The sequence below is a fragment of the Rosa rugosa genome, chromosome 2 (assembly GCF_958449725.1).
Source record: "Rosa rugosa chromosome 2, drRosRugo1.1, whole genome shotgun sequence".
NCBI lineage: Eukaryota > Viridiplantae > Streptophyta > Magnoliopsida > Rosales > Rosaceae > Rosa > Rosa rugosa.
The window spans coordinates 39,819,865-39,847,548 of NC_084821.1; the positions used below are offsets into that span (position 1 = coordinate 39,819,865).

General features: G+C 39.2%; 3 protein-coding genes and 1 non-coding gene across 4 annotated transcripts; 3 read left to right on the forward strand and 1 right to left on the reverse strand.

Moving 5' to 3' along the window:
• The first annotated feature begins 5 nt into the window (after nt 1-5).
• Nucleotides 6-705, forward strand: LOC133731628 (uncharacterized). The gene is made up of 3 exons (XM_062159003.1): nt 6-204; nt 289-381; nt 474-705. Exons 1-3 carry the CDS (start codon nt 25-27, stop codon nt 639-641), a joined length of 441 nt encoding a protein of 146 aa, XP_062014987.1. The 5' UTR covers nt 6-24; the 3' UTR covers nt 642-705.
• Nucleotides 706-2,525: 1,820 nt separating this feature from the next.
• LOC133730153 (uncharacterized) lies at nt 2,526-3,630 on the forward strand. The gene is made up of 5 exons (XM_062157800.1): nt 2,526-2,684; nt 2,779-2,889; nt 3,016-3,085; nt 3,190-3,288; nt 3,421-3,630. The coding sequence occupies exons 1-5, from the start codon at nt 2,539-2,541 to the stop codon at nt 3,517-3,519; spliced, it is 525 nt and encodes a 174-aa protein (XP_062013784.1). The 5' UTR covers nt 2,526-2,538; the 3' UTR covers nt 3,520-3,630.
• Nucleotides 3,631-4,403: 773 nt separating this feature from the next.
• Nucleotides 4,404-10,185, reverse strand: LOC133733575 (uncharacterized). The gene is made up of 3 exons (XM_062161210.1): nt 9,585-10,185; nt 8,834-9,297; nt 4,404-8,207 (listed from the first exon to the last, which is right to left on the reverse strand). Exon 3 carries the CDS (start codon nt 7,971-7,973, stop codon nt 4,419-4,421), a length of 3,555 nt encoding a protein of 1,184 aa, XP_062017194.1. The 5' UTR covers nt 7,974-8,207; nt 8,834-9,297; nt 9,585-10,185; the 3' UTR covers nt 4,404-4,418.
• Nucleotides 7,312-7,419, forward strand: LOC133734906 (small nucleolar RNA R71). Its single transcript, XR_009858651.1, has one exon. It is a non-coding gene; the product is annotated as a small nucleolar RNA R71 (small nucleolar RNA).
• Nucleotides 10,186-27,684: the final 17,499 nt, after the last annotated feature.

A 27,684-nucleotide genomic window follows, 5' to 3' on the forward strand; every position in this document is an offset into this window, starting at 1 on the left:
GTATTGGGACCTGAATGCAAGAAGATGGTTTTAAAATCTGCTGGAACGAAATGGAGAGAATTTAAGTCAAGACTCACAACATTGTATGTGTTGCCATATTTGGATGCTCCTGAATCTTTACAATTTCCCCCCGATGACTATAGGTTTATAACTGTTGATGATTGGAATGTTTTTGTAAAGGAAAGGACAAGCGATTCATTTTTGGTAAGTTTACTGATCGCATTTTTAACTGTATTTCAGAAAGACTGATTGTATTTATGTGTGCTTATTTATGTAAATGAAATGCAGAAAATGCATGAGGAACAAAAGGCAAGGCGTCACAAAAATGTGTATGATCACCATATGTCGCGTAAGGGATACGCGGGATTGAGAGAAGAGCTGGTTAGTACAAGTGTCAGATATGTTTAATTGTAAGGCTACATCATATATCATTTTAATGTAAAACTGATAGAGCTTTTTTGATATATATATAGTCTAAAACTGTGCCAGAAGAGGAAATCGATAGAGCAACGCTTTGGGTCAAAGGACGCCAAACCAAACAAGGAACTTTTAAACATGATGTGATTAAAGATACTGCTGAAAAAATTGTATGTACCTTATACTTGTTTCATTTTGCTATTCTAGTTTGGTGTCATTATTGAATTTCTTAAATTTAACCTGAAACCTATATTGCATATGGTAGGAGACACTGAAACGTAAGGAACGCGATGGCGAACTGACCGTAAATGGAAGTACCGATGTGCTGACATTAGCTTTGGGGACTCCAGAGCACAGGGGCAGAGTTAGAGGCATAGGGGGTTACGTTTGTAACCCAAATGGATACTTCCACCTCCCAAAACGCAGAAAGGAGAGCGTTAATGAGTCAATGAGACAAAGTGTGAGGAAGATAATTGAAGAAGAGAAACAGAAGTTGGAGGATGAGTTGAGGGAGAAGATATATGCTGAAGAGAGAGAAAAGATAGTGGCCGAAGAGAGGGAAAAGATAGCGGCTGAAGAGAGGGAAAAGATAGCAGCCCATGAGAGGGAAAAGATAGCGGTTGAAGAGAGAGAAAATATAGCAGCCCATGAGAGGGAAAAGATAATGGCATCTGAAAAGGCATTCTTGCTTTCTAGGATTGAACAATTGGAAGCAAGAGTTGATGTAAGGAGCCATGAGGTAGTTACCACTGTTGGAGAAGCAAAAGTTGTAGTCAATGACCACACATCTGGGCAAGCAAGTTGTTCACATGCGGTAGATTCATGTCTCAAGGCTGCTAACAAACAAGACAATGTTGTGGAAGATGGTGCAATGACAAATCTGTTGGATGTGATGGAGAGACAGTTGCTGCAAAATCAGAGGAAGAAGACTTCAAAGGTCAAGAAGTCCAACATTGATTTTGAAGCAGCAATTGAAGAAGTTGCCCATGAAGATAATGCCGGAAAGAATCAGGTGCATGTTGATGGGGTGATAAATGATAATGAGGAAATGGAATCGGTGGATTTGACCTTGCTAGATAAAAGAACAAAGGTATATTTAGTTGCATTATTATTTACATATTGTTCTAGTTGTATGTACGTGTGATTCAATCCTTGATCAGTAATTTAGTGGCTAGGTTTCGATTATAGTATGTATGTTGAATTGTTTAGCAATCAAAATTTGTAGATTGACAACTCATGCTCAAAACTGATTGTTCTTTCATTGTTGCACAAGTTTCTGCATATCATTGTGTTCATATGATTATGTGTATTATTATTTACTTATTGTTGGTGTAGGTAAATCCTACTGAGAAGAAATGCAAGTTAGCATTGGGTTCAGCTGACCATATTGTTGCTCTTGCAACGGTTATGACAAGCGATGGTCCATTAGAAGTTTGTCATGGGACTCCATTGGGAGATGACAGATTACGTGTTTCTGTTTATGCTGCTTTGGAGGAAAAGGCTGTGATTCCATTTGTTGTAGAAGATGAGATTACGACAGTAAAGCAAGCTATGGGGAGCTGGGTAATGTGGCCGAAAAACCTGATCATATTTGATGAAAAGGTAAATATATTTGTATATGAACAGTGAGTTTTTATTTAGATAATGTGAGGTTTTTTCCATTGTTAACTGTCTTGTTTCTTCATTTAGAAAAAAGCAAGTGGTAAAGCAAGTAGGAAGCAGAAAAGGAATCAGTTTACGGAAGATGTAGAAGAAGAGTTTGACTTGCAGTCACTCGAATTAAGCTTGCCAGCCGCATTGCAGAAGTTATGTCAGTGGGGAAAAGAAGGATTCAAAGATAGGAAAGCTGTTTGCTTTTATAAAGAAGAGCGGGTATTTGGTATTAATGCTAAGAGCTATCTACTTGACTTGGATGTTAAGAGGCTTGCAAACATGGCAGAAGTAACAGGAACCCTTATAGTGTTGTACATGAGGTAAATTTATTTTTTTAACATGAAGTTCCATGATATTTATGTATGGTTGTCCCAAGTTCAGAACCTTTCTTGGTTATTAATTTATTAGTATGTGATGTATGCATGTTCCCTGTGCTTTAGGTACTTATATGATGTACTAAAAGAGTCTATGATGCTAGACATGGTTGGTTTCATTGACCCAGCATTGATTGGTGAGATAGGGTGTGGGAGTGCAACAACGAGGTCCCGAAGTATAAAAGATCGCCTGATAAGTGCTTCTCCAAATCAGATTTTCTTGTTGCCTTACAATGCATCGTATGTGTGCTTAAACCAAACCTTTGTTATTCATATGATTGCCGCTTTTACATGCACATGGATATTTTCCTATAATGATTTGAATGAATTGTAGTGCTCATTGGATATTAACTGTGATTGATCCGGACAATGAGACTGTCTATTACATGGATCCATTAAAAAGACGCCTTGGGGGTAACGGAGAATGGAAAGATATTGTTGACACGTAAGTTGCTCGAAACTGAATTGTTCACTAGAAGTTTGTTCCACTATATATGCTGGTCCTTTCTATTGTTGGTCAGCTTAATTATATATTGTTGGTCTTTTCTAATGTTGGTCTGCTTATATATAGTGCCATATCAATGTTTAGAGGGGACCGCAACAAGAAAGGACGGGGTTCTATTCAATGGAAGAACATGGCAGTATGTGTTAAATATATTTATTTCCTTTTGAATAATAATTCAGTCAATAATTAGTATATATATGTATGTTGTTGATTGATGGTGCACGTTGTGTATTTTTTTAGGGTATTCCATCACAGCCAAACGACAAACAGTGCGGCTATTTTGTGATGAGATATATGAGGGACATCATATATGATACAAACTTGGGTTTTGCAGATAAGGTAACTCATGAAACTTTTCATTTTGAAAATGACAGAGTCTGCATGTTTGCTTTTAGTTTTCAAAGTAGTATTGTTTCAGTTTATCAAATGGCATGGCATGAGTTTAAATTTGTAATTTTTAAACTGTTACAGTGGGGTAGGAGAGCCAACCATGTTTATTGTCAAGTGGAAATTGATGAAGTGCGTAATGAGCTCGCAAGTTATGTGGTGAAGAACATCCTCAAGTTGTAGTCTGCAGTTGCTCATGGCCTAGAAGCTCAGAAGTGAAATAGGCTAGAAATGTGTTTTTGTGGTCTGAAGTGACAATTTAAAGTACATTTCTTCACTTATTTTGCTATTGGAGTAGCATATACAGATGCACGTGCTCCTTCTTTTGCTATTGGAGTAGCATATATAGATGTGCTCCTTATTTTGCATTGTCTAATCCATTTAGGTACAATTATGTGGATTATAACAATATTAGATAAAATTATATATTAATCTAATTACTGTTCATTTGGTAATTTCTGATTTCGGCGTGTCGTGTGAAAGCCTACATTTGGCTAATTTTCTGTCGTCTGAATTCAAAACAGACAATGCAATGCTTATAAAAAGAGTCGTGTGAATGAAAGTCCCACAACGCGCACAAAAATAAACAATCATCGTCTGAATTCAAAACAGACAACATATGCTTATAAAAAAAGAGTCGTGTGAATGAAAGTCCCACAACGCGCACAAAAATAAACAACCATCGTCTGAATTCAAAACAGACAACATATGCTTATAAAAAAAGAGTCGTGTGAATACAAGTCACACAACGGACACAAAATAACAACTGTGGCCTGAACTCAAAACAGATAACGGATGCTTTGTAAAGAGCGTTGTGTGAATAAAACTCACACAACGGCCATAAAATAAAGCGACATCTGAATCGCAATCACACAACAGTTTTTAAAGTCGCCCGTTGTCTGAAGAATAGTCACACAACAGCTAATGCTGTCGACAGACTGCCAGCATGCTGCCGACATGCTGCCGACATGCTGCCGATCCCTTCACACGACGGTTCCCTATAATCAACCTTCATCAGACGGCGCCTCGATATACGACGGTCAGCATCCATATCAGACGACAGTTTTTGCCCGTCGTCTGTTTCAATTTCTGTAGTAGTGTATGGCACTGAAATCCTTTATAAATCTCCTATAAAAACCAGCATGTCCTAAAAATGATCTAACATCTTTTATGCTCTTTGGAACAGGTAATTTAGCAATCAGTTCAATCTTAGACTTGTCTACTTCAATTCCCTTAGAAGAAACAATGTGACCAAGAACAATTCCAGAAGGGACCATGAAATTACACTTTTCCCAGTTCAGAACAAGATTTTTCTCTTCACATCTTATCAACACTCTTTCTAGATTAGACAAACATTCATCAAATGAATCACCAAAAACAGATATGTCATCCATGAAAACTTCAAGAAATTGCTCTACCATGTCACTGAAAATACTAATCATGCATCTTTGAAATGTGGCAGGAGCATTACACAAACCAAATGGCATTCTACGAAAAGCAAACGTACCAAATGGACATGTAAAAGTAGTTTTTTCTTGATCTTCAATGGCAATTTCAATTTGATAATAACCTGAGTAACCATCTAGAAAACAATAAAACTCATGGCCTGCAACCCTTTCTAAAATTTGATCAATGAAAGGTAAGGGAAAATGATCTTTCCTAGTTGCGGAATTAAGTTTCCTATAGTCTATGCACATGCGCCAACTAGAAACAACCCTAGTAGGAACCAATTCATTTTTATCATTCTTGATCACTGTTATTCCAGATTTCTTAGGTACAACCTGTGTAGGACTAACCCATTTACTGTCGGAAATTGGATAAATAATACCCGCATCCCACAATTTCAAGACCTCAGTTTTTACAACTTCTTTCATGTTTGGGTTTAGTCTACGTTGTGGCTCCCTAGATGGTTTAGCATCCTCTTCTAAGAAAATCTTATGTGTGCAAACAAGAGGGCTAATTCCCTTAATATCAGCAATAGACCAACCCATAGCAGATTTATGGGCCTTCAAGACATTTAACAACATACCTTCCTGTTCAACAGTAAGTAAAGAGGATATTACCACAGGAAAAGTGTCGTTTGGACCCAAGAATGCATGTTTTAGGCCTGCTGGCAGAGGTTTCAGTTCCAGTTTTGGCACCTCTACACTTGATGGTTTGCTCTCAACTCGCGGTGGAAGCTTCTCAAACTTAGGCGTCCATCCATTCACTCCTTGGACCTGAAAAGAACCAAAATATGAACTTATTTCAGCAATTTCAGCAACATTAGAATCATTTGAATTCATGAGGAAATTTTCTAACACATCTACAACGCTGCTCTTCACAAATTGTTCATGCATTAGAGTTCCAATAAAATCAACAAATTCACATTCCTCATCTCCATATGGCTGCCTAAACACATTAAAAATATTAACTTCCATTGTCATATTTCCAAAACTCAATTTCATCACTCCACTCCTGCAACTAATGTTAGCATCACATGTAGCTAAGAATGGACGTCCTAAAATAACAGGGATTTGATTTTCAGTGTGTGAAACAGGTTCTGTGTCCAAAACAAAGAAATCAACAGGATAATAAAATTTGTCCACTTGGACCAACACATCCTCAATCATTCCCCTTGGAATTTTTACAGAACGATCAGCCAGCTGCAATTTAAGCTTTGTAGGCTTAAGCTCACCGAGACCTAGCTGCAGGTACACTGAATAAGGAAGTAAGTTTACACTAGCACCCAAATCAAGTAAAGCACGATCAATAAAATGTTCTCCAATGACACAAGAAAGAGTAGGACTACCGGGATCTTTGTATTTTGGAGGAATTTTACTTTGAAGTACTGAACTAACATGAGCAGCTAAAAATGCAGTTTTCTTCACATTATGCTTCCTTTTCACAGTGCACAAGTCTTTCAAAAATTTTGCATAAGATGGCACCTGCTTAATTGCATCTAACAAGGGAATGTTTATTTTTACTTGCCTAAAAAGATCAAAAATTTCAGAATTCTGATTCACTTTCTTTGAAGGAAGTAAAGCTTTGGGAAATGGTGCAGGCACAGAATGATTTTCAACAATTTCATTCTCTTTAGACTCATCAAATTCATTTTTACTCTTAGGTTTCTCTACCTCTTTAACAGGAGGTGCATTTTCAATTGTTCTTCCATTCCTAAGAGTAATAGAATCAGCATGCTCAACTATTTCAACCGAATTGATACGTTTGGGATTTGGCTCAGTATTAGAAGGAAACCTCCCTTTTTCATTAAAAGCAAGAGAATTGGTTAATTTAGAAATCTGATTCTTAATTTCCTTATTCTCTTCAACTATCTGACCAAACATAGAATCATATTTAGTGAACATGGCATCATACCTTTGACTTTGTTTTTGCTGCTCTTGCATGAATGTCTGAAGAGTGTCTCCCAGAGATGGCTTAGAATTAAATGTATTAGGTGCTGAAAATTGAGGGTTAGGGACACTTACCTGAGGGTGAGACTCATTCCGCCAACGAAAGTTGGGATGATTCTTTGTTGTTGGGTTGTAAGTCTCCGAATAAGGTGAATATTGTCGCTGAAAATTTCCCAATGCAGCCACTTGTGGCTCATTCATCACCTGCAAAGAAGGACAATTTTGACCAAAGTGACCAATCTCATAACAATAATCACAAACTTGATTACAATTAACCGTTTGAGGCACGTGAGATTTATTCAAACCAGCAAGTAAGGTCTCATATTTCATCTTCCAGTGGTCTTCTTCTTTTAATTGAAAAATTCCTTTACTCACAGAAGGTGTGGAGGGCTTAGAGCGATCTGTGCTCTCAAAAGTAGAAGAGTCACTCCATTGGTGAGCCTTCTTAGCAATCTCATCTAAAAACTCTATGGCTTCATCAGGATCTTTTTTCAGGAAATTTCCATTGCACATAGACTCAATAAATTGACGATCACGAGGGAGAAGTCCCTCATAAAAGCAACTGGCCAACCGCCAAGTTTCAAAACCATGATGTGGGCATAAGCTCAAGAGTTCCTTAAATCTTTTCCAAGTTTGATACAATGACTCATTTTCATTTTGAGCAAAATTAGCGATCTTTCTCTTTAAAGCCATTGTCTTATGATTAGGAAAATACTCATTGAAAAATGCTTCAGTCATTTCAGCCCAAGAACCTATAGATCTAGCCCCCAAAGAATACAACCAAGCTTTTGCCTTGTCCCGCAACGAAAATGGAAAGAATTTTAGTTTGACAAAATCAACGGCTGCAACTTGATCATAAAATGCAGTAACTGCTTCCTCGAATGCCCTAACATGCACATATGGATTTTCATTTTCCAAACCATGAAATGCAGGAAGAAGTTGAACAATGCCAGGTCTAAAATCAATGTTGGGCATGTTAGGTGGTAACATGATGCAAGAAGGCTGAGCATTACGTGCAGGATGCAAGTAAGTCTGCAAAGTCCTAGGTGGAGGAGGTGGGGGAAGCAGATTATTGTTGAGCACATTATTCAAAACATTGTTTTGGTCATTGTTTACATTATTATTGTCGTCGTCTTCCATGTTTACAGATGATGCAGACGAACTCGAAGACTCAAACAAATTGCCAAACAAAGTTTCACACTCAGGCTTTTTAGCAAATCTACCTAACTGATCTCTATAACGCATAAGAATGAAAACAAACTAAACTAACTAACACTAACAAAATGAAAAAAAAGAAAATGGAACGAATGTACCAAATGTCGAAATATTCCGTGTGCTTCGTCAAACGCTCCCCGGCGACCGGCGCCAAAAAAATTGCTTGCTAATCCCAAGTGCAGGAGTCGCGTAGTAGTATAGACTCAGAAGTACGAGTGTCGTTTCCGCCGAGAGCAGTGAGAAAAACACAGAATGATGAATAAACTGAAAAGAAAACAATTTGAATGAGTTTAGTTGAGGAGAAAATTCAATAAGGATATTCGCTAAGGTTTCGGGGTTCCACCTTAAATCACCTATGCAATCATATTAATTCGACTCTTTTCCTTGAAACTTATTCAAGAAAACTGACACTAAAGATAAATCCAATTTATGGTAGTTCAAACACACAAAGCCCAATTAATTTCTCTAGGAATAGTTCAAGTATAAACTGTACCTATGGCAACAACCTATCAAGACATAATTCCAACGAAATTATTTATCAATCTGCAACTCTACTTAGTCTCAAAAGCATGGATATTTTTACTACACAATAGGAAAAACATGGCTGAACCTATGAAATAGATTATCAAATACCCATCAATCAATGAAAAAGTAAATGCAGAAATTAAAATTGAACATCCAAAAACTGAATTTGCATTGAAGTTCTTGTCGAATCGAACTAATAAAAACTACATAGGAAATCCAAGGTTTCTCCCCTAGCCTTAGCTAGGAGATTAGTTCTCCATAAGAAAAATGAAAGCAACAAAATGATCCATGAGTTTGGAAGAGTACAACGCAGAGGATGAACTGTGGTTGAAGGAAAAGAAGAGAGAAGAGAAATCTGCTCCAACCTCTCTTTATAACCTTTCACTTTTGCCCCCAAGAAAATCTGAAGAAGAATCCAATCCCCAAAATACTAGGAGCCATTTGATGAAGTTTAATTGCTTTCCACTTCTTCTCAGAATCTGGTTTAATTGGGAGATCTCCTTCCATCTTGATATGATGTCGATCTTGGTTCTCTAATTTCACGGAGATTGGGCTCTTCATACTTATTCAATTTCCTTCACTCCCCCTTAATTAAGGTTTATTGATTCTGGGTATTTGGTGATATTGGGCTGCGGCAAGGCAAGGGAAGGTGCCTTCCAATATGTAGAAGAAAGAATGGAGAGCTAGGCACGTGGGAACACTTATCTCCTCCCAAAAGATAATTATACAAAGCACTTGACCAATAAAGTCAACTTGTCCACATCCAAGTCCAAGCACAGCAACTCCTTTAGGCCTTTAATTGTCCAATTCCATCATCCAAGTCTCAGACCTAATAAAGCAAGAATATGATATAGTTAGATTAAATTAGGCCAATAAATTACTCAATAGTTAAGCAATTATGAAGATATGAATGCACTTTTGACCACTTATCAACACACACACACACACACATGATCAAGGGAAGGAAGCTGTACAACATGAACTAGCCTTGTTGATAAGTGATAATCATTGGCTACTTTTGTCTGGTTCCGGTTAACGAGACTTACTAGGTTAACTTTATGGATCCTATCTGGCTAACACCCTTAAACCAACAACAAAAAGCATGCATATACCTACCTGCTGGGCGTTTCATATTCTTCCAGGGATCCTCATCGTCCCGGTCTTGGCGCCGGCGGGGAACGCTGAGACGGTAATGGTGGTTTCTCCGTGCATTAGAGTTGCGCCTTTGAAGAGGGATGCCAGCTTCTGGTACGGCCCTCTTTATAAGAAGCAGACCTCGACAGCTTTGGCTCCGATCGGATTTGCTTTTGAACATACAATTATGATTATAATTAAACCTGCGACCTCTGCGTCTGTCTTCGAGTTCGGGTTCACCTCTGGTTTTGCCGACCAGTCGTGTCATGGCGTTGTGGGCGTGAGGGAAAGAGAACAATTTGCAAGAGAGGAAAGAGACCAATATTCCTATCAATGCTGCACTAATACATGCGAGGTCTGAGGTTAAAATAGTAAAATAACTACAATCACAAAGCGATCGAGAAATTCTTCAGAATTTTTTATGTTCATCTGCCTTTAGAAGCTTTTATACAATACAAAGTTAACTCCTAATCGAAGGTGACTCGAAGCTGGTCATTGATGCTATCAACAAAAAATGAACCACTCCATGGTGTCTCAGAACCCTCATCAAGGACATCCGATTTTTAGCCAGTTAATTTGAAGAAGTTTCTTTCATCCACATCCCACGTGAAGCCAATTTTGTCGCTGATGCCGTTGCTGACTATGCTCATTCCTCAAGAAATCCGACTACATAGATTAACAAGCTTCCTCTATAAGTTCTTTTCACTATTAATTTTGATTACTTTAGATCTGATTGTATTAGGACCTTCGTCTTGTAATTTTTGTTTCCCTCCTCAAAAAAAAAAAAGTAAACTCCTAATCAATAAACTTGTTGGTGCAGAAAAATTCGATAGAACTTCTCTTTGTTGGAGAGGAAAGATCCCACATTGGAAAAGTGACAAATAAAATATAACTTATAAGTGGGTGGCTCTTACCCAATTGTACCGAGGCCTTTTGTGATTAAAACCCAACACCTAACGGGTGGTTAAGTTGGGACAGTATCGGTACAATGGTGGGCCACTGGCCACGCTTGTCGCTGTTTAACATGGTATCAGAGCGGGTCCCTCTCCAATTGCGTCTCCACGTAGGCACGTATCATGAGCCCAAATTGGGGTTCCTTGTATTGCCATTGAAATGAAATTACCAAGTGTCCAATGTGGGCCTTGGATTGTATTGACCAAGTCTCCAATATGAGACTTGTGTCCCAATTTCCAATATGGGAATTGGATGAATGAATTTCACGTGCAGACCTAGAGCTAGGTTGCACGTGAGGGGGCGTGTTGGAGAGGAAAGATCCCACATTGGAAAAGTGACAAATAAAATATAACTTATAAGTGGGTGGCTCTTACCCAATTGTACCGAGGCCTTTTGTGATTAAAACCCAACACCTAACGGGTGGTTAAGTTGGGACAGTATCGGTACAATGGTGGGCCACTGGCCACGCTTGTCGCTGTTTAACACTCTTCCCCTACTTTTGTAACTAAGATGAGAGTGAAAACTTCACGGTCAAGAGGTTGTCTTCACGCCCTCAGAAGTTGGATTGGTGTTGGCAAGTCAAGTTGGAAGAAGAGATACTCCAATGTCTAAATGTCTAAATTAGTGAGTGTTTGAGTTGTAGTAATTGTAGATGGGATCGATTGCGTACCTCAACTGTACCTCACCAAGTATTTATAGGCGAGGTTGAGCGGATATCTTGACTACTGCAAGTAATGATATGTAAAGTCCGCAAGTCATGCGTTAGTGGATCCACAATGTCACTTTCAAGACAACGTGGGGAAGTACTTTCCACGTGCTACAGATTCAGTCGAGATGACTAATTCTGCTGACTGGTTCTGCCTTATCCAGATCCACCTCGAGAGGATTTTGTCTCAAGGGGATCCGACCTTCTCAGCACTACTAGAAAATTGGCCACTAGACACCCCCTTATTAGACACATTTTTGTAACAGTATCGTTTGATAGAGCAAATGACACCCTTTGTTATTTTTCATTTCATTTGTCTAATAGATACACATAACCGTAACAAATCTAAATATTTGGACTTATTAGATATCAATATAAGTATTTATCTAAGAAAAGATAATAGTAAATATAATAAAAATATATAAAATTGATAGATCACACCCTTATCCGTATATTTTGTTTGCATACTATTATTATAACTGTGACTTTCAATTTCTCCCACTGAAATCCGTATCAATGTTTTTATCTAATATACTTTTTTTTTATATAGAAATATATTTATTATGCTGTTATTTACTTTAAATAGATAAATATATTTTATCTAAACCCAAAAGATATATATCAGATATATTTATCAGAGATATTTTCTTTATAAATGAAAAAAAAAAACAAAGAGAAGATGTATAATTGTTTTAGGTTTCTTACTCTAGATAAGGATAGTGGGTTTTATGTTTCTTAACTCCAGATAAGGATACTGGGTTATTTAATCTCCTTCTTTTGTACGAGTTTTCTCTCTACAATTAGAATTCTTCTGTCAAGCACTCAAGGAGCTATCTGTGATCACTCTTCAAGTTGAATTGGAAAGTCTAATTTGCTGCGATCTTCTTCATCACCAGGTATTAGAACCATTTAAATCCAAGCTTGATTCTTTGAGATATAAACAATACTCATAATTGATCTTGATCGAATTATTTTCTATAGATTAGACTGAGCTTCAGCGTCATTAGATCGGCATGCATGGTCATCCATGGTTTGTTGGCTTCTTTATGATTATGATTTCCTACTTTCTTTTCTATTTCATATGACCTTATGAGTTGGTTGACTTCTTTCTCAATTTGATCTATTTCTATAGGCCATGACGATGGGTGGATAGTTAAACAAGAAAATGGCTGGAAAAAAAGAGAGGGATGCAAAGATAAATGGAGAAAGAACGAATTGCCGGAGAAAGAAAGGATTTTGTTGCCGGAATCGGGCAGTTGAATATGACTATAATTAAGTAAAAAAGAAATAATTGACTTCGAAAAAAAAGAAAAAAGAAAAAATAAATAAATACTGTATTAATGAGAATATATAGATAATAAAAAAAATATTTTATATTTTGATAAAGGGAGCTTCTATTCATACCTCCAAAATTGGCATTTTGACCTCCTCACTTAATAGACCTCCAACTTATTTTTACAAATAACCAATTTGCTATCTACACCTCCTTAATTTTCCCATAATGCCCATCTCTAATAAAATCTAGAAAATCTTTTTCTTTTATTTAGGTTATATTCATACCTCCAAAATGGGTAGTTGGACCTCCTTCAATTTTTGAAGATATCGTTAAGAATAAGGCTTATGAATCAGATCACGCTTAATTTTTGAGCTGAGCCAATGAAGTTTCACAAGGCCTCAGAACACATGACAAGGATCAAAACTAAATAGTGGCTCTTATACTTACAGAGCTAACTCAAGCCAGAAAGAGTCCTTAGCAATAACAGCAAGTCAATGTGATTCTAAACTATAAACGTAGAAAGATTCACTGAACACTCACTTACAAGCAAAACTTATTTTCTTCTCTAAAGACGTCCGACCTTAGCAATCCTGTTCACTAACATGACATGGTGAAAACTAAATCTGCGATAGAAGCCCTCGTTGACATCGTGACATTTAATGTTTCCTGTATTAAAAAATTCAATAAGTTTGTCATTTGATTTTACACCGGATTCCAAAGAACTATGCTTGCATGCATATATCAGTACAATTAGAGTTCGAATCCTATTTAGAGCAAAATGATAGAATATTCTTGCAGTAAATTTCTCCCAAATAAAATGAAATTGAGATATCTTCTTTAAGACCTAGAGCAAATCCATGCCAATCAAAAAAAAAAAAGGGTAAAAAACGAATGCAGCAATGAAAAATTGTTTGACCCATGTAATTGGCCCAGATTCAATTATTCTAAATCAATGGTCATGGAGTTTTGAGTAGCCTATTGGTATGGGAATTGCCTTTCATGGTTGCATTGACAAACTGAAAGCAATTTTGCCACTTTTAGATGATCGAATACTTATTTAGCAATTGGCAATTGACCTTTGTACATTGGTGCATTGCTCTTAACAACTTGCTCTCTTATGTATGAAATTGTTTCTATTTCCTTAATAGCTTTGTGGTAGCATCAGTTACATTTCAAATGAATGTGTGTTGGCTGTTAGCGAGGAATCTGAGAAGACAAGTATGGTGCCATTTAGCATATACGTATACATGATGAACTGGAAGTAAGACAACAATATGCTCTGGTCTAGATAAACAATAAACAAACGTCTCTAAGCTTATTGGATTAATAGTAGTATGATCATGAAACTCCAACTCATAACATCAGTAAATCATGAGCAAATATCAGATAATAATAACGTTGAAATGCCCGTTCAGATATATGAAAAGAGAACTTTTTATTTTATTTTTTAAACACTAATGTCAAAGCCCTTGGAGTAGGGGATCGATTTCTAAGAACTCAGTGTCAAAGCCCTTTATAAATGTAGATTTTAGGGTTTACGTTGGAGGAAAATGTTTTTTCCAAGTTGAAGACTATATTACTATTCGTAGAGGTAAGAATAGCCTTTTTGTTTTTTTACCCTCTTTTGTGTCTTTATTGGTAATTTGACATGAGTTGACAAAGTCAACTATCACTTGGAAAAAGAGAGAGGTCCAAATGCCAATTTTGGAGGTATGAATAGAAGCTCCCCTTTGATAAATAACAAATATAAAATAAAAACATTCAAAAAAAAAATTACAAATGAGGAGTGAGAAAAAAAAATAACGCAAAATAATAAAATAGAAAAAAGGGAGATACTGAAGTCCTAAAAGTGTGGCTTTTGGTTAGTGGAACCTCCTATAGAGAATATCTTTTTTCATTCTGTGGCTGCACCGTACCTAATGAGTTTTAGCTACCCTTTTTCGTATTATTTGAAGCAAAAGATACAGAAAAAATTATGTTTTCTATGAGGCTTTTTCTAGTAGTTCCCCAAATAGACTGAGCTGTCTCTTTCGGCCCGTCTTTTGGTTAGAACATGATGTCATCTCTCCTAGATCCGCTTTAGGAGATTTCACCTCACCTAAACCTGTATTGATCGAGGGGATTTCACCTACCTCACCTAGCTTAGATTTGTCTTGAGGGGATTTGCCTCGAGGAATTTCCCAAATAGGTTGGGCTACTTCTCCTCTGACCCATTTCTTTATAAACTCATTATTTCCTATTCTAAAATTTTACACCCCCACAACTCATATACTAATTACACAATATCACAAAATAAATACCGTAACTCCTATACTAACTACATAAATTACAGAATATACACCAAAACCTAATAACTCCGAAGATGCATATTAGGTACGTAATAGTTTGACTCATAATGAACTTAATTACTATATTCTCTATGGTATAAAGTAACTCCTAAGATGCATATTAGGTAATAGTATGACTCCGAATGAATTTATTACATCAGAATATCTTCTCTATGGTATAAACCTAATCAAGAAAGGAGAAAGAAAAAAATCAAGATAGCATGCGCAGATGGTCAAAATTTTCAGATTGTTCAAGTAAATTCAGGATATGTGTCTAGCTCAAACTCTAGGTTACTTGACTTAGTTGTAATAGGGTTTTGAATTAGAGATATTCATAGATATCCGATTAATTGTACGATTATCTTTCCTTGTACAACTCTGATTCTATGTCTTGTAATCATCTATATAAAGAGGCCCATATTATCAATGAAAGCACGACACAGCAATTCTCTCCCAATTTCAGTTTTCCTTAAACATGTTATCAGCACGAAGCCCCAACCCTGAAACCCTAAATTCGTAACCTTCAAACCCTAGCCACCACCACCGTATATATTAAAGCCCTCATCTCAGGATTCCAGAACCGGCGGCGGAACCACCAAAACCAGCCACCGGAAGTATAGAACCAGCCCTCCAAGAAGAAAAAAAGGGATCCCTGCACCGGTTCACCACCTTCCGGACCTCCGATTGCCCCAAAATTTTGCCACCAGCAACGTCTCAATCCCAGGATCCAGGAACTGGAAAGAGAACTTTAAAAACCGGTCTAAAAGTTGCTGAACCGGCCAACAGAAAAACCGGCAGAAGAAAGAAAAAAAAAGAGAAAAAAAGGGAAAGGAAAAGAAGCCCATAAGCCCCAGGGAGAGGCCCACAGCCACGTCAGCACCCAGACCCGCGCCACGTCAGCAACCGGGACCCACTACCATGTCAACACCCGGGACCCACTTCCACGTCAGCACGGGACCCACTGCCACGTCAGTAGCTCGGTCAACTCCGGTCAACACCGCCGGTCAACCACCTCCGACGACTTTGCCGACCATTTTCCGGCGACCTATTTCAAGGTATTTTGTTTCTTCTAAAAGTTTCCGTTTTTTTAGAGTTTTTTAATTCAATTTCTCTTCTTTTTCTCGGGGACTTACAACATCCCTTCTTCTACCCCCCTTTCTTCATCATAGGGAGACCTAATTAAGCCGAACTGTGGGGGTTCGTGGTCACTCCAAGCTTGGAGCATGTTGAGATCTCCAAACTTAGAGTTTGTAGAGAATTTATGATCGACCACTTACGTCATTGTTTCGATCTAATCCAATACCTCTTGGAATTGAATTTCTTGGAAGCGATTACGCTCAGAAATTCCTAATTTCTTGGAAGCGATTACGCTAAGGAATTTTATATGTTTTCGTGGTAGCCTTTTACGCTCTGAAACTAACCCTAAATTCTTGTTCTCTTTCAGGATGAGTAAACCTGAACAAATTGGACTTTGCTCCATTGGGAACAACTAGCTTTGGATATCACAGGTGGGTTCGTGATGTCCGCTAGCATCTCAAGGCCGATGGAATCCTGATATGACTCTCGAGCCAAGCCAGGACGTGCTAACTGTTGAGCAAGCTCAAGCTTTGGAAGCAAATAGAGCAGCCTTAGAGGCAAATAAGGCGAAAGCCATCATTCTAATGACTCGTCATATGGATGATGCGCTCCAGTACGAGTGTATGAATGAAGAAGACCCCAGAAGGTTGTGGGTCTCACTCGAAGAAAGATTTGGCAACTTCCATGACTCTCTGCTTCCTGACCTAGAAGTGAGATGGCATAGCCTCTGCTTCTGTGATTTCAAGTCAGTTCTTGACTACAACTCGGAAGCTTTTCGCATTAAATTCTTAATGGAATTCTGTGGTAAAGAGATCACAAATGCAATGTGGATTGAGAAGACTCTCTCTATCTTCCCCATCTCTGCATTGATGGTTGCTAAGAACTATCGAATCGATGTCACTGCAGGACGGATCACAAGGTTTCATGAGCTCATTGGAGCTATGAATGTCACTGAAAAGCATGACAACATCCTTGTGAAGAACTATAATTCGAGATCCATGGAAACAGAGCATATTCCGAAATCCAATTATAGTCTCGCCTTTAAGAGAGGGCGCTAAGAGCGAAACTCTAATCTTAGGGATACTTCTGGACGCTCTAGTCCATATAATCGCTCTACTTGGGAAGGTAACCGCCAAAATAGGCGAACACGGAATCGAAGAGGTCAACGTGGAAAGTGAGAGGGAGGCAACGCCTCTGGCCATGTTGGTGGTGCCACCAACACAAAGAGCCATCTAAATGACGCTTTCAAAGCACCTCAATCAATGAAGTTTGAGCAAAGAGATGTATGTTCTCAATGTGGAGTATCCGGTCATTGGGCACACATTTGTAGAGCTCGTGAAAAAATTGTCACCGCCTACAAAGCATATTGTGAAGCAAGAGAAGCTCACGATGTGGAACAAGAAGATCAAGATGATGATCTAGAGTGAAGGGTTAAAGACTACAAATCTGGCTGGGATCAATAGATCGCCAATTCTGTTTAAGTCTTTATTTTTCCAAGAGATGTAATAGGCAATTGCCATATATTTTTGTAGTAAATGCCAATGGTTTAATCTTTCTTCAAAGAAGGCTCACCCAAAGTAAGTGTGATGTTAGGAAGGTTCTGAGATTAGTGGTACTTAAGCGAGCCTTGCTCCACCGACATCTCTATACTCACCTGCAGGTCACATTTATTTTGGAATTACCGAAAGAAGTTAGACGACTATCATTGTTTTGCATTAGCTAGCATTTTGGATTAGATTTTCTTTGGTCAAAGAGACAATGATGTAACTCCGTTGGTTTATGAATAAAATTTTGAGTTCTTTTCATTATGACTCCATTTTGATTCTCAGCCTATGACTTTGTGACTACGATGGCTAGGCCATTAATATTAATTCGAGGACATGGAATAGCCCAAGTTCCCCTTGCCAAATGGCACCTTGATTATTGTCACAGAAACTCTCTACGCTCCTAGGGCAAATCGCACCTATGAATAGCCAACAGATTTCATGCGAAAACGCATGTAGAAAAAGGAAATGTGTTCCTTTGCAATACCTCTAACGATTGCGAACAAAGGCGCATCTTAGAGCAGTTTATGTGTTCTCTAGTGGACTCTATGTCACTATTCGAGCTATTAAATCCAACGAAGTTATGAGAGAAGATCTCTTGGATTTAGACACATATTGGCTTTGTCATGACAGGATAGGTCATCCTGGTCATGATATGATGATCCGTCTACCAAAGACTTCACATGGATATCCTTTCCTTCGAGCGAAACGAAGCATGAATCAAAAGTTGATTCCTGGACTAAGTGTGACCGCCGCCGTCCACCACCAGCCTAGGGTTGGCGCAGTCCCTATCTATGACGCCATGGATGGCATCCATCATGGTGATGACACCCCAGGTGATGTTGCAATCACCAACTTTGCTTCAAATAGCATTTCAGACGCTTAGGCCCAACCAAAATCTTCATTGGTTGCTTCTAAAGCCTCTCACTCATTTTACAAAGCCTGTTCCTTAGGGAAATTAGGACTAAGACCGTCCGATACAAAGGATAAGAAAATACTCATTCTGTTCCTACATAGAATCCATGGGGATTCTGTGGACTGATTCAACCAACCTGCGGACGTTTAAATATCTCATGATGTTGGTTGACACGCAAACACGCTGGTCACGTGTTGTGCCATTGTCCACTTGTAATGCTGCTTATGCTACCTAGCACATATCATACAACAACGGGCTCACTCCCCGAATCATCCTATTCAGTCAATTGGATTTGACTATGCTAGAGAGTTTACATCGAAGACTTTCGATGGTTATTGCATTAGGGAATGATGTTGGACATCATATCCTCATGTACACACCCAAATGGTCTCGCGGAAACGACTACGATGGTAGTCCGGACATTGGTAATGTGCACCAATCTCCTTGTATCCGCTTGGGGTGATGCAATATCGCATGCAGCTATGCTAATTCGTCTACGACCCACTGCCACTCAATCTACCTCTGCGTTACAGCTAGTGACTGGGTACAAATATCGTACTTACGCATATTTAAGTGTGCCATTTATGTGCCAATTGCGCCGCCACAGCGCTCTATGATGGGTCCTCACAAATGAGTGGGCAACTCAGTTGGATTTGAGACTCCAACAATCGTCCGCCACTTAATGCCCTTGCAAGGCGATCTCCTTACCGCTAGATTTGCGGATGTCACTTTGATGAGATAATCTTCCCGTCGATAAGAACACAGATGTTCAGCAGGAACAACAGGAATTGTCGTGGTCTGTCCCCACTATGTCTCATCTCGATCCCTACTAAAGTGACGAGATCACACATCTGCTGCAAATATGCCTGCAAGGAAGTACATCCCTACGAGAGGACGTAGCGCCACCCTACACGGAGGTAGGCATGGCGCCAACGCCAAAGAGAGTGGCACTCTGGCGTTACAGGCCATGGCCCCAGCTAGAATGCGTGGGAGGCCCGTGGGTTCGAAGGATGCTTTGACACAACCTAATCCTTGGATCATCGACACTCAAAATCCATCTCATGAGAATCTTTCGGGTTATGGTTATCGTTGGGGGACGCCTCAACGTCAGAACCTATTCCTGAGAATATAGAGCTCTTTGAAAATTACACTAGTGTACATGAGACGTGGGATGGAAACTCCATCATAATTGATTATGTAGTTGCGCATGAGTTTGTTGAGTCTGATGATATCGAACCACGCTCTGTTGATGAATGAATGCCAACATAGAGAAATTTGGCCTAAATGGAAAGATGCGATCCAGGTTAAGTTGGATTCTCTAACGAAGAGGAAGGTTTTTTGAGCCAGTGATGCCAACACCTCCTAACATAAAACCTATTGACTAATAGGTCTTCGTTAGAAAGCTTGATGAGAAAAAGAAATGGCAATCTCGCCTTATGGCGCAAGGCTTCTCACAAAACGCCCTGGAATCGGCTACGATAAGACATATTTTCTCATAATGGATGTCATTGCACTCCACTACCCTGTCAGTTTGGTAGTTTCCGAATAACTGACCATGCAGCTTACGAATGTGGTCACTACGTATCTATATGGGGATCTAGATACGGAATATACATGAAGGTTCATGGTGAACTTCATTTACCCAAGTCAAGTGGCTCTAGACCATGGAGCGCATTTTACAAAGAGGTTGAAATGCTCACTAAAGTGACTACTTGATTGGCAAGGGATATGCCCACGCGTTTCCATAACAAGTTTCGGATTCTATCGCTGTTCATATTGGACATGATCTTCATTGGAAGTCCTTAAAGAGTTAAGGAAAACCGCTAAACACTTGAAATCCGAGTTTGAGATGAAGGATTTTGGAAGAACACGATTATGTCTCGGTTTGGAACTTGAGCATCGTGTTGATAGATGCTTAGGCATTTTGACAAGGTCAAGCCTTCAAGCACCCCCATGATTGTCCGTAGTCTTGATCCTGAAAATGATTTTCTTCGTTCAAAGGATGATGATGAAGATGTGCTAGAGGCAAGAGTGCCTTACTTGAGTACAATAGGCGCATTATTGTACTTAGCTCAATGCACAAGATCAGACATCTCATTTGCAGGGAACTTGTTAGCTAAGGTATAGTTATGCGCCAACGTGACGCCATTGCATTGGTGTAAAAGATATCTTTTGATACTAGAGATGTACGACTGATATGGGCTTGTTTTATCCCTACAGAGAGATGATGGACTTTGACCCATCACACACCAGAAACGTCGCCAACACTAGCCTGCGTCCTATATCCCCATCCCAAAACAACATGTGTTTTGGAAGGTTTTGCTGATGTTGGGTATCTCTCTGACCCACACAAAGGTCATTCCCAAACTAGTTAAGTGTTCACCATGGGTAAAGACCGTGATATCTTGGAGGTCTACAGAACAGACCCTTGTCGCTATATCTTCGGACAATTAAGAAATTATTGCTCTTCACGAAATGGTTCGTGAATGTATATGCATTGGACCCATAATTACGCATGTTCGAACAATTGTGGTTTGAAGTCTACCACAGATGAGCCTACAAGCATTTAGGATAATGCTGCTTGTTTTGAACAAATGAAGCAAGGCTACATCAAAAGCGACAACACCAAAGATAATCAGCAACAACAGACTCTCCTCAAGATCAAAGTGAACTAGGCTCGATCTGAGGACAGTATGACATACTTGCTCACTAAGTCATTGCCTAAATTCCACTTTCGAGAAACATGTTGGTAGCATCATTTGCGGAAGTTATCCGAACTCCCATGACTGTAGTCATTAGGGGGAGATGCAGACATCAGGGGGGAGATGTCTACATGTATGGTCTCGAAACGTGAAGGGTGTATTGTGCTCTTTTTCCCCTTCGACCGAGGTTATTTTTGGCCTACAGGGTTTTTGTTATTCGGCAAGGTTTTTAATGAGGCAACTAGAGGAGCACCACGTTTGGGCGACATAAGGGGTAGTGTTCAAGTAAATCCAGGATATGTGTCTAGCCCAAACTCTAGGTTACTTGACCTAGTTGTAATAGGGTTTTGAATTAGAGATATTCATAGATATCCGATTAATTGTACGATTATCTTTCCTTGTACAATTCTGATTCTATGTCTTGTAATCCTCTATATAAAGAGGCCCCTATTATCAATGAAAGCACGACACAGCAATTCTCTCCCAATTTCAGTTTTCCTTAAACATAGATTTAATTGTATACGTAGTTGGATAACACACGTAACCAACACAAAATTCACAAGGGCGGATGTAGATTATTTTCTACATGCACGGACAAAGACTTTAATTGGTGGTGCAATCAGATTTTCTTTTTTACTTTTTGACTTCTGTCTTCAGAAAAATGTTTGCTCAGGTCGACGTATTTTCTGGTTACAAGATCGAGCTGAAGAAACAAGATCGAGCTGAAGTCATCAGACTCGATTGGTGTTGTGGATAATGAGCCGGCTACTCTTCTAGCAAAGAAAATCATCCTACGTCTTGTCAAATGGTAATGTCTGTTATGTATATTCATCTCCAGTTAGGAGGATTTATAGTATGTTCAGGTCTACAATTATAGTTGGGAGAATAGGAGTTACAATAACTATTCTAACTATTACAACAACAAATAACAGAGAAGTCAACAAAGGTAAAAGTAGTAGTAAAGGTGAATGTAGTTGGGGTGATATGCAGTTGGGATAGCTTCATGAATGTTGACACTCCCCCTCAAGTTGGTGCATAAATATCTCGAACACCCAACTTGTTAAGGCATGAATGGAAGCTTTTACTTGACACAGCCTTTGTCAAGATTTCTACCAATTGATCCTCACTTTTCACAAATGGGAAGTCAATAATTCCTCCCTCTAGTTTCTCCTTGATAAAATGTGTATCCACTTCAACATGTTTAGTCCGATCATGTTGAACAGGATTGTGAGAGATGCAGATGGCTGATTTGTTAATTATCACAATGTAAACTCATGGATTTCTTAAGTTTGAAACCCAAATCTCTCAACAAATTTCTCAACCAAAGCATTTCGCAAACACCATGGGACATGCCTCTGAATTCAGCTTCGGCACTTGATCTAGCAACAACTTTTTGTTTCTTGCTACGCCAAGTGACTAAATTTCCACCAACAAAAGTGAAATATCCATAAGTGGATCTTCTATCTGATATAGAACCAGCCCAATCTGCATCAATATAGCCTTCAATGTCCAGTTGGCTATGCTTAGAGAACATCAACCCTTTACCAGGAGCTGATTTCAAGTATTTGAGAATTCGAACAACAGCATCCATATGATCCTCACTTGGTGAGTGCATGAATTGACTTACCACACTCACTGCATATGCAATGTCAGGTTGTGTGTGTGATAAGTAGATCAATTTTCCTACCAACCTTTGATATCTTTCTTTATTAGTAGGGATCTGATCAAGATACTCTCCTAATTTGTGATTTTGTTCAATAGGAGTATCTGCTGGTTTGCAAGCAAGCATTCCAGTTTCAGTTAGTAAATCTAAAACATACTTTCTTTGAGATAAGAAGATGCCATGCTTGGATCTAGCTACCTCAATTCCCAGAAAGTATCTTAGAACCCCAAGGTCTTTCTTTTCAAACTCTTGGGCTAAGTAATTCTGGAGAAGTTTTATTTCTTCTCCATCATTACCTGTAATCACCATGTCGTCCACATAAATAATTAAGGCTGTGACCCTACCTTTCTTATGCTTCAGAAACAATGTGTGATCATAATTACTTTGCTTGTACCCGAATTTCCTCATAGACTGACTAAACCTTCCAAACCATGCTCTTGGGGATTGTTTGAGACCATATAAGGACTTCCTAAGTCTACACACCTTTCCAATGTCAGAATCTGTGGTAAAGCCAGGAGGAAGATCCATATACACTTCTTCTTCTAAGTCTCCATGCAGGAAGGCATTTTTCACATCAAATTGTTGCAATGGCCAATATCCATATTGGCAGCTAGAGATAAGAGAACTCGAATGGTATTGAACTTAGCAACTGGTGCAAAAGTCTCTTGGTAGTCTAGGCCATAAGTTTGAGTGTATCCTTTAGCTACTAATCTAGCTTTGTATCTCTCAATTGAGCCATCAGTGTTATGCTTTACCGTAAATATCCACCTGCATCCTACAGTCTTCTTCCCTTTAGGTAGATCCACTAACTCCCAAGTGGAGTTTTTATTGAGTGCTTCCATCTCTTGAATCATGGCTTTGGTCCACTTTGGATCAGCAAGCGCTTCCTGCAACTTACTTGGAATAGATACAGTGGATAATTGAAGTGCAAAAGACTTATATGACTTAGATAATCTATGAGACGACACAGAATTTGCAATTGGGTATTTGACATTATCTTCCTTGGAAAATCCCAAGCGATCAGGAGGTTGCCCTCGGTTTTTCCTAGGAGGAAGATGGTACCTCTGATTTTCCTTTTCACTTGATGGATGTATAGGATCAAACAAGTCATTCAGATTATACACTATATCATGATTAGACTCAACTACAGGTATGTCAGAATAAGAAGGATGAGAGTGTACCTCAGGATTGACCTCAGTGTCGGAAGCCGAATGGTGTGGTGGTGACTTAGAGAGGGGTGTAGTTACTTGGTCTTCTCCATCATTCTTCTGAACTTTGTTTTTCCTTCTCTTGTACACCTTTAACACATTCTCTTCCTGAGCTGGTGTTATTGGCTCTATCATCATAATATCAAAATCATAGGACTTCTCTTCCATGTTTATGGACTCCCCCTGAAGAGAAGGAGTATTGAAATACCCGACATCTTCTCTAAAGGTAACATTCATAGTAACGTAAGATTTTCTGGTGGGAGGATGATAACATTTATATCCCTTTTGGCTAGGAGAATAGCCCAAGAAAACACATTTAAGGGCACAATTATCAAGTTTGTCTCGCTGATGTTTATAGATATGAACATAAGCAACACACCCAAAAGTGCGAGGAGGAATTTTAAGCATTGATGGCAAAGAATAGTGACTAGAAAGAACCTGGAGAGGAGTTTGAAAATCAAGCACACTGGAAGGGAGCCTATTAATCAAATAGACAGCCGAAAGAAGAGCATCGCCCCAAAAGAATTTAGGCATCTTCATTGTAAGGAGTAAAGATCGAGCCATTTCTAAGAGATGTCGATTTTTACGTTCAGCTATGCCATTTTGTTGAGGGGAGTGTGGACAAGAAGTTTGGTGGAGAATACCATGAGATTGAAAATATGTGTTCATGTCATGATTAAGATATTCTCCCCCATTGTCAGAACGCACCACCTGAATTTGAGCATTGAATTGTGTTCGAATCATAGTATGAAATATAGGGAAGATAGAACACACATCACTTTTATTCCTAAGAAGATATACCCATGACACACGAGTGCAATCATCGATAAATGAAACAAACCACCGCATGCCGGTGGAGGTAGGTATTTTAGATGGACCCCGGACATCGGAGTGTATGAGTGCAAAAGGCACATCACTTCGACTAGAGCTAGGAGGAAAATGGACACGATGACTCTTAGCCAATATGCAAGTCTCACAATGAAACTTGGACACATTGATTTTGGAAAATAACAATGGAAATAAGTGCTTAAGATAAATAAAGGATGGATGACCTAAATGTCTATGCCATAGACAAATTTGCTCATCTGTGCTCAAAACATCTGCACCTGCTTGATGTGCTTGGCTCACTGACTTCTCGCTTGCTTCCGATAAGACCAAGTAGTACAGACCCTCTCTTTCCTCACCACGACCAATCGTTTCCTTGCTGAGGAGATCTTGGAAGATGCAATGAGTGGGAAAGAATGTTACGGACCATTTTAAGGTTTTGGTGATATGACTAATTGACAGTAGATTATTGGAAAGAGCAGGAACATGTAACACAGATGAGAGGGATAATGAAGATGTTAATGGGATAGAACCTGCCCCTATAACAGGGGAAGGAATACCATTGGTGTGAGCCCCGGGAAATTTATCGAGCTTACATTGAGATCGTTCAACAAGTTATTTATTTACGATCTCGATAAAGGTCAAGATGCTCGAGGAAATTTTCAGAATTTTTCATAAAGTGAAATCCTCAATTTAGGAGTTGGATAATAAAGTACACATCACAACGAGTTCGTGGAAATTTTCGGAGAATTTTCCGGATACCCGAGCTATTTATAGCGATTTTCCGAAGTTATGGGATTTTAGAAAATGATTTAGAGAAAAAGAAATTGCCTCGGTGCGATCTGGACCGTTGATCAAGCACCGCTTCATCCTAGCCCTTGATTGCAATTTAGGTGAAGTATTTATATTCCTTGATCAGATCAAGGACTGAGGTTAAACCAGAAAACTCGAGAAACAGAGAGAGAGAACCAGAGTTCTCTGACCCGGAGCGCGACCCGCGATTGGGTCCGACCGAAAACCGCTTCTCCGGCCACCTCTACGCGGCGGGCCATCGGAAAAAGCTTCATCTTGGTGTCGCCTACGTCCCTGTGGTTCCAGATCATACATGCAGCGACTGGGAACGAAGAATCGACGATCTAAAGCTTGAAGAACCTCCGGCGAGTTCTGCATTTTCCGGCGACTCCGGCCACCGTTTGGGCCGTCTGTGGTATGAAACTTCCTCTCCTCGTCAAGCTCTACACCCCAGTATAATTAGATTTTGAATTTGATTACGTGTTAACGATTTCGTTTCTGGGTTTGGTTTCGAGTTTGCCGTGTTCCTCGACGCCGGTAGTTTTTCCGGTCATGCCGGGCTTGGTTTTCATCTTGGCTGCGTTGGTGGACCAGAAATCAAGAGGCTTGCTGGGTTATTGGCGTCAAAATCCTCAGTCCATCATCAGCTCAGTTCAGCAAGGAATTCCGGAAAATCGAGTTGGTTTTTGAAGGTAGTTACCGCCCTTGAACCATGTTTTTCTCTTCTGGAGATAATTGGAAGTTAAATACTGTGATGGTTTGGTTGAAGTGATAATCTGATGTTGTGATCTTGAATCGGAAATTGGGATCGATAGTTGGAATAGAAGTTTGAACTGGGATTGGTTGTTAGTGCTAGTATTTTTGATCATAAATTATGTAGTAGGAAATGGGGGAAGTGAGTTTATCTCAACTAAACCCGGTTGTGCAAGCTTGATGTTTTGTTATGGTTTGTAAGGTAAATGATTAAGGAAAGTGTGAAGAGTGAAAATTGGAATCATGTTGGGTGTCCATAGTAAATCCCATTGAATTACTATGTGACGAAATTATTAAGTAAAGAAACAAAATTATATATGTTTTGGGTGGCCTTAGTAAATTTGGATGCACCTAAAAGTATTTGGATTTAAGTCGATATCATAATTTCAAGTAAAGGTTCGGTAATTTGGGTTAATTATCGAACAAGTCTCGATTTGGTCAAAGTTGGTCAACTCCTGGTCAAACTAGGAAAAGTTGGTTGTACGATTTGTTAATCGTCGAGATTTCAGTTATTAATTCAATACGATATTAACTATCGAAATGTCGGAACTTAGGACTCCAGATACCCAAGGAACAGAAGGTTCGTGATCTCCGAACAACGTGAGATGGTAAAGCTTCGAAATCCAGGTAGGGGACTCGGGACTCTCTATTGGCTAGTGATTTTCCATATTTGATTTTATACATGATGCATGATGAAAGTGTATTGTTAGTTGAAATTTGAAATGTTTTTAAGTTAACGTGCGTATAAGATTGTTGATGGCGGTGTGTGAGAGCGGAAAGGTGGTCGATGACTTCCTTGGGGATTAGCCACCCCTAAACCTCCGGAGGGTTAGCTACATCGGTCGGACTGTGCGCAATCGCAATGATGACACGGTTCCGTGTGTGTAGCTAGTGTGTTAAGTTGGCGCTCTGTGACTGGTAAGGTCAGATGTTGGTTCTACGGAACCAGGCCATCAGGTAAAGCGCACGTAGTTTTCTAATCATGCATCGAGTATTTAAGTTTGTCGTTCTTATATATATTTGCTTTGTTTTCACACTGGGCCCAAATCCAAATGATTACAAAGTTGAGTTGATTTTCAAACCTAGTCGTGGTAGAGTTTCCTGCTGAGCAGCGAGGACGAAAGCTCACCCCTACAACAGTTTGGATGCAGGTACTGTGCACTGGTGACGGGACAATAGCAGATGGAGCTGGGTGTGCAGAACAAGTTCGGTAAATTACCGTGTGAACCTTATTCTAAATTCTATTTCTCGAACCCGATGTTATCTAGTCTCGTGTCATCATTTAGTTGAATTCTCTTCAAGTGAAATTCAAACCTTGTGTGAGCCTTTATCCAAGTTC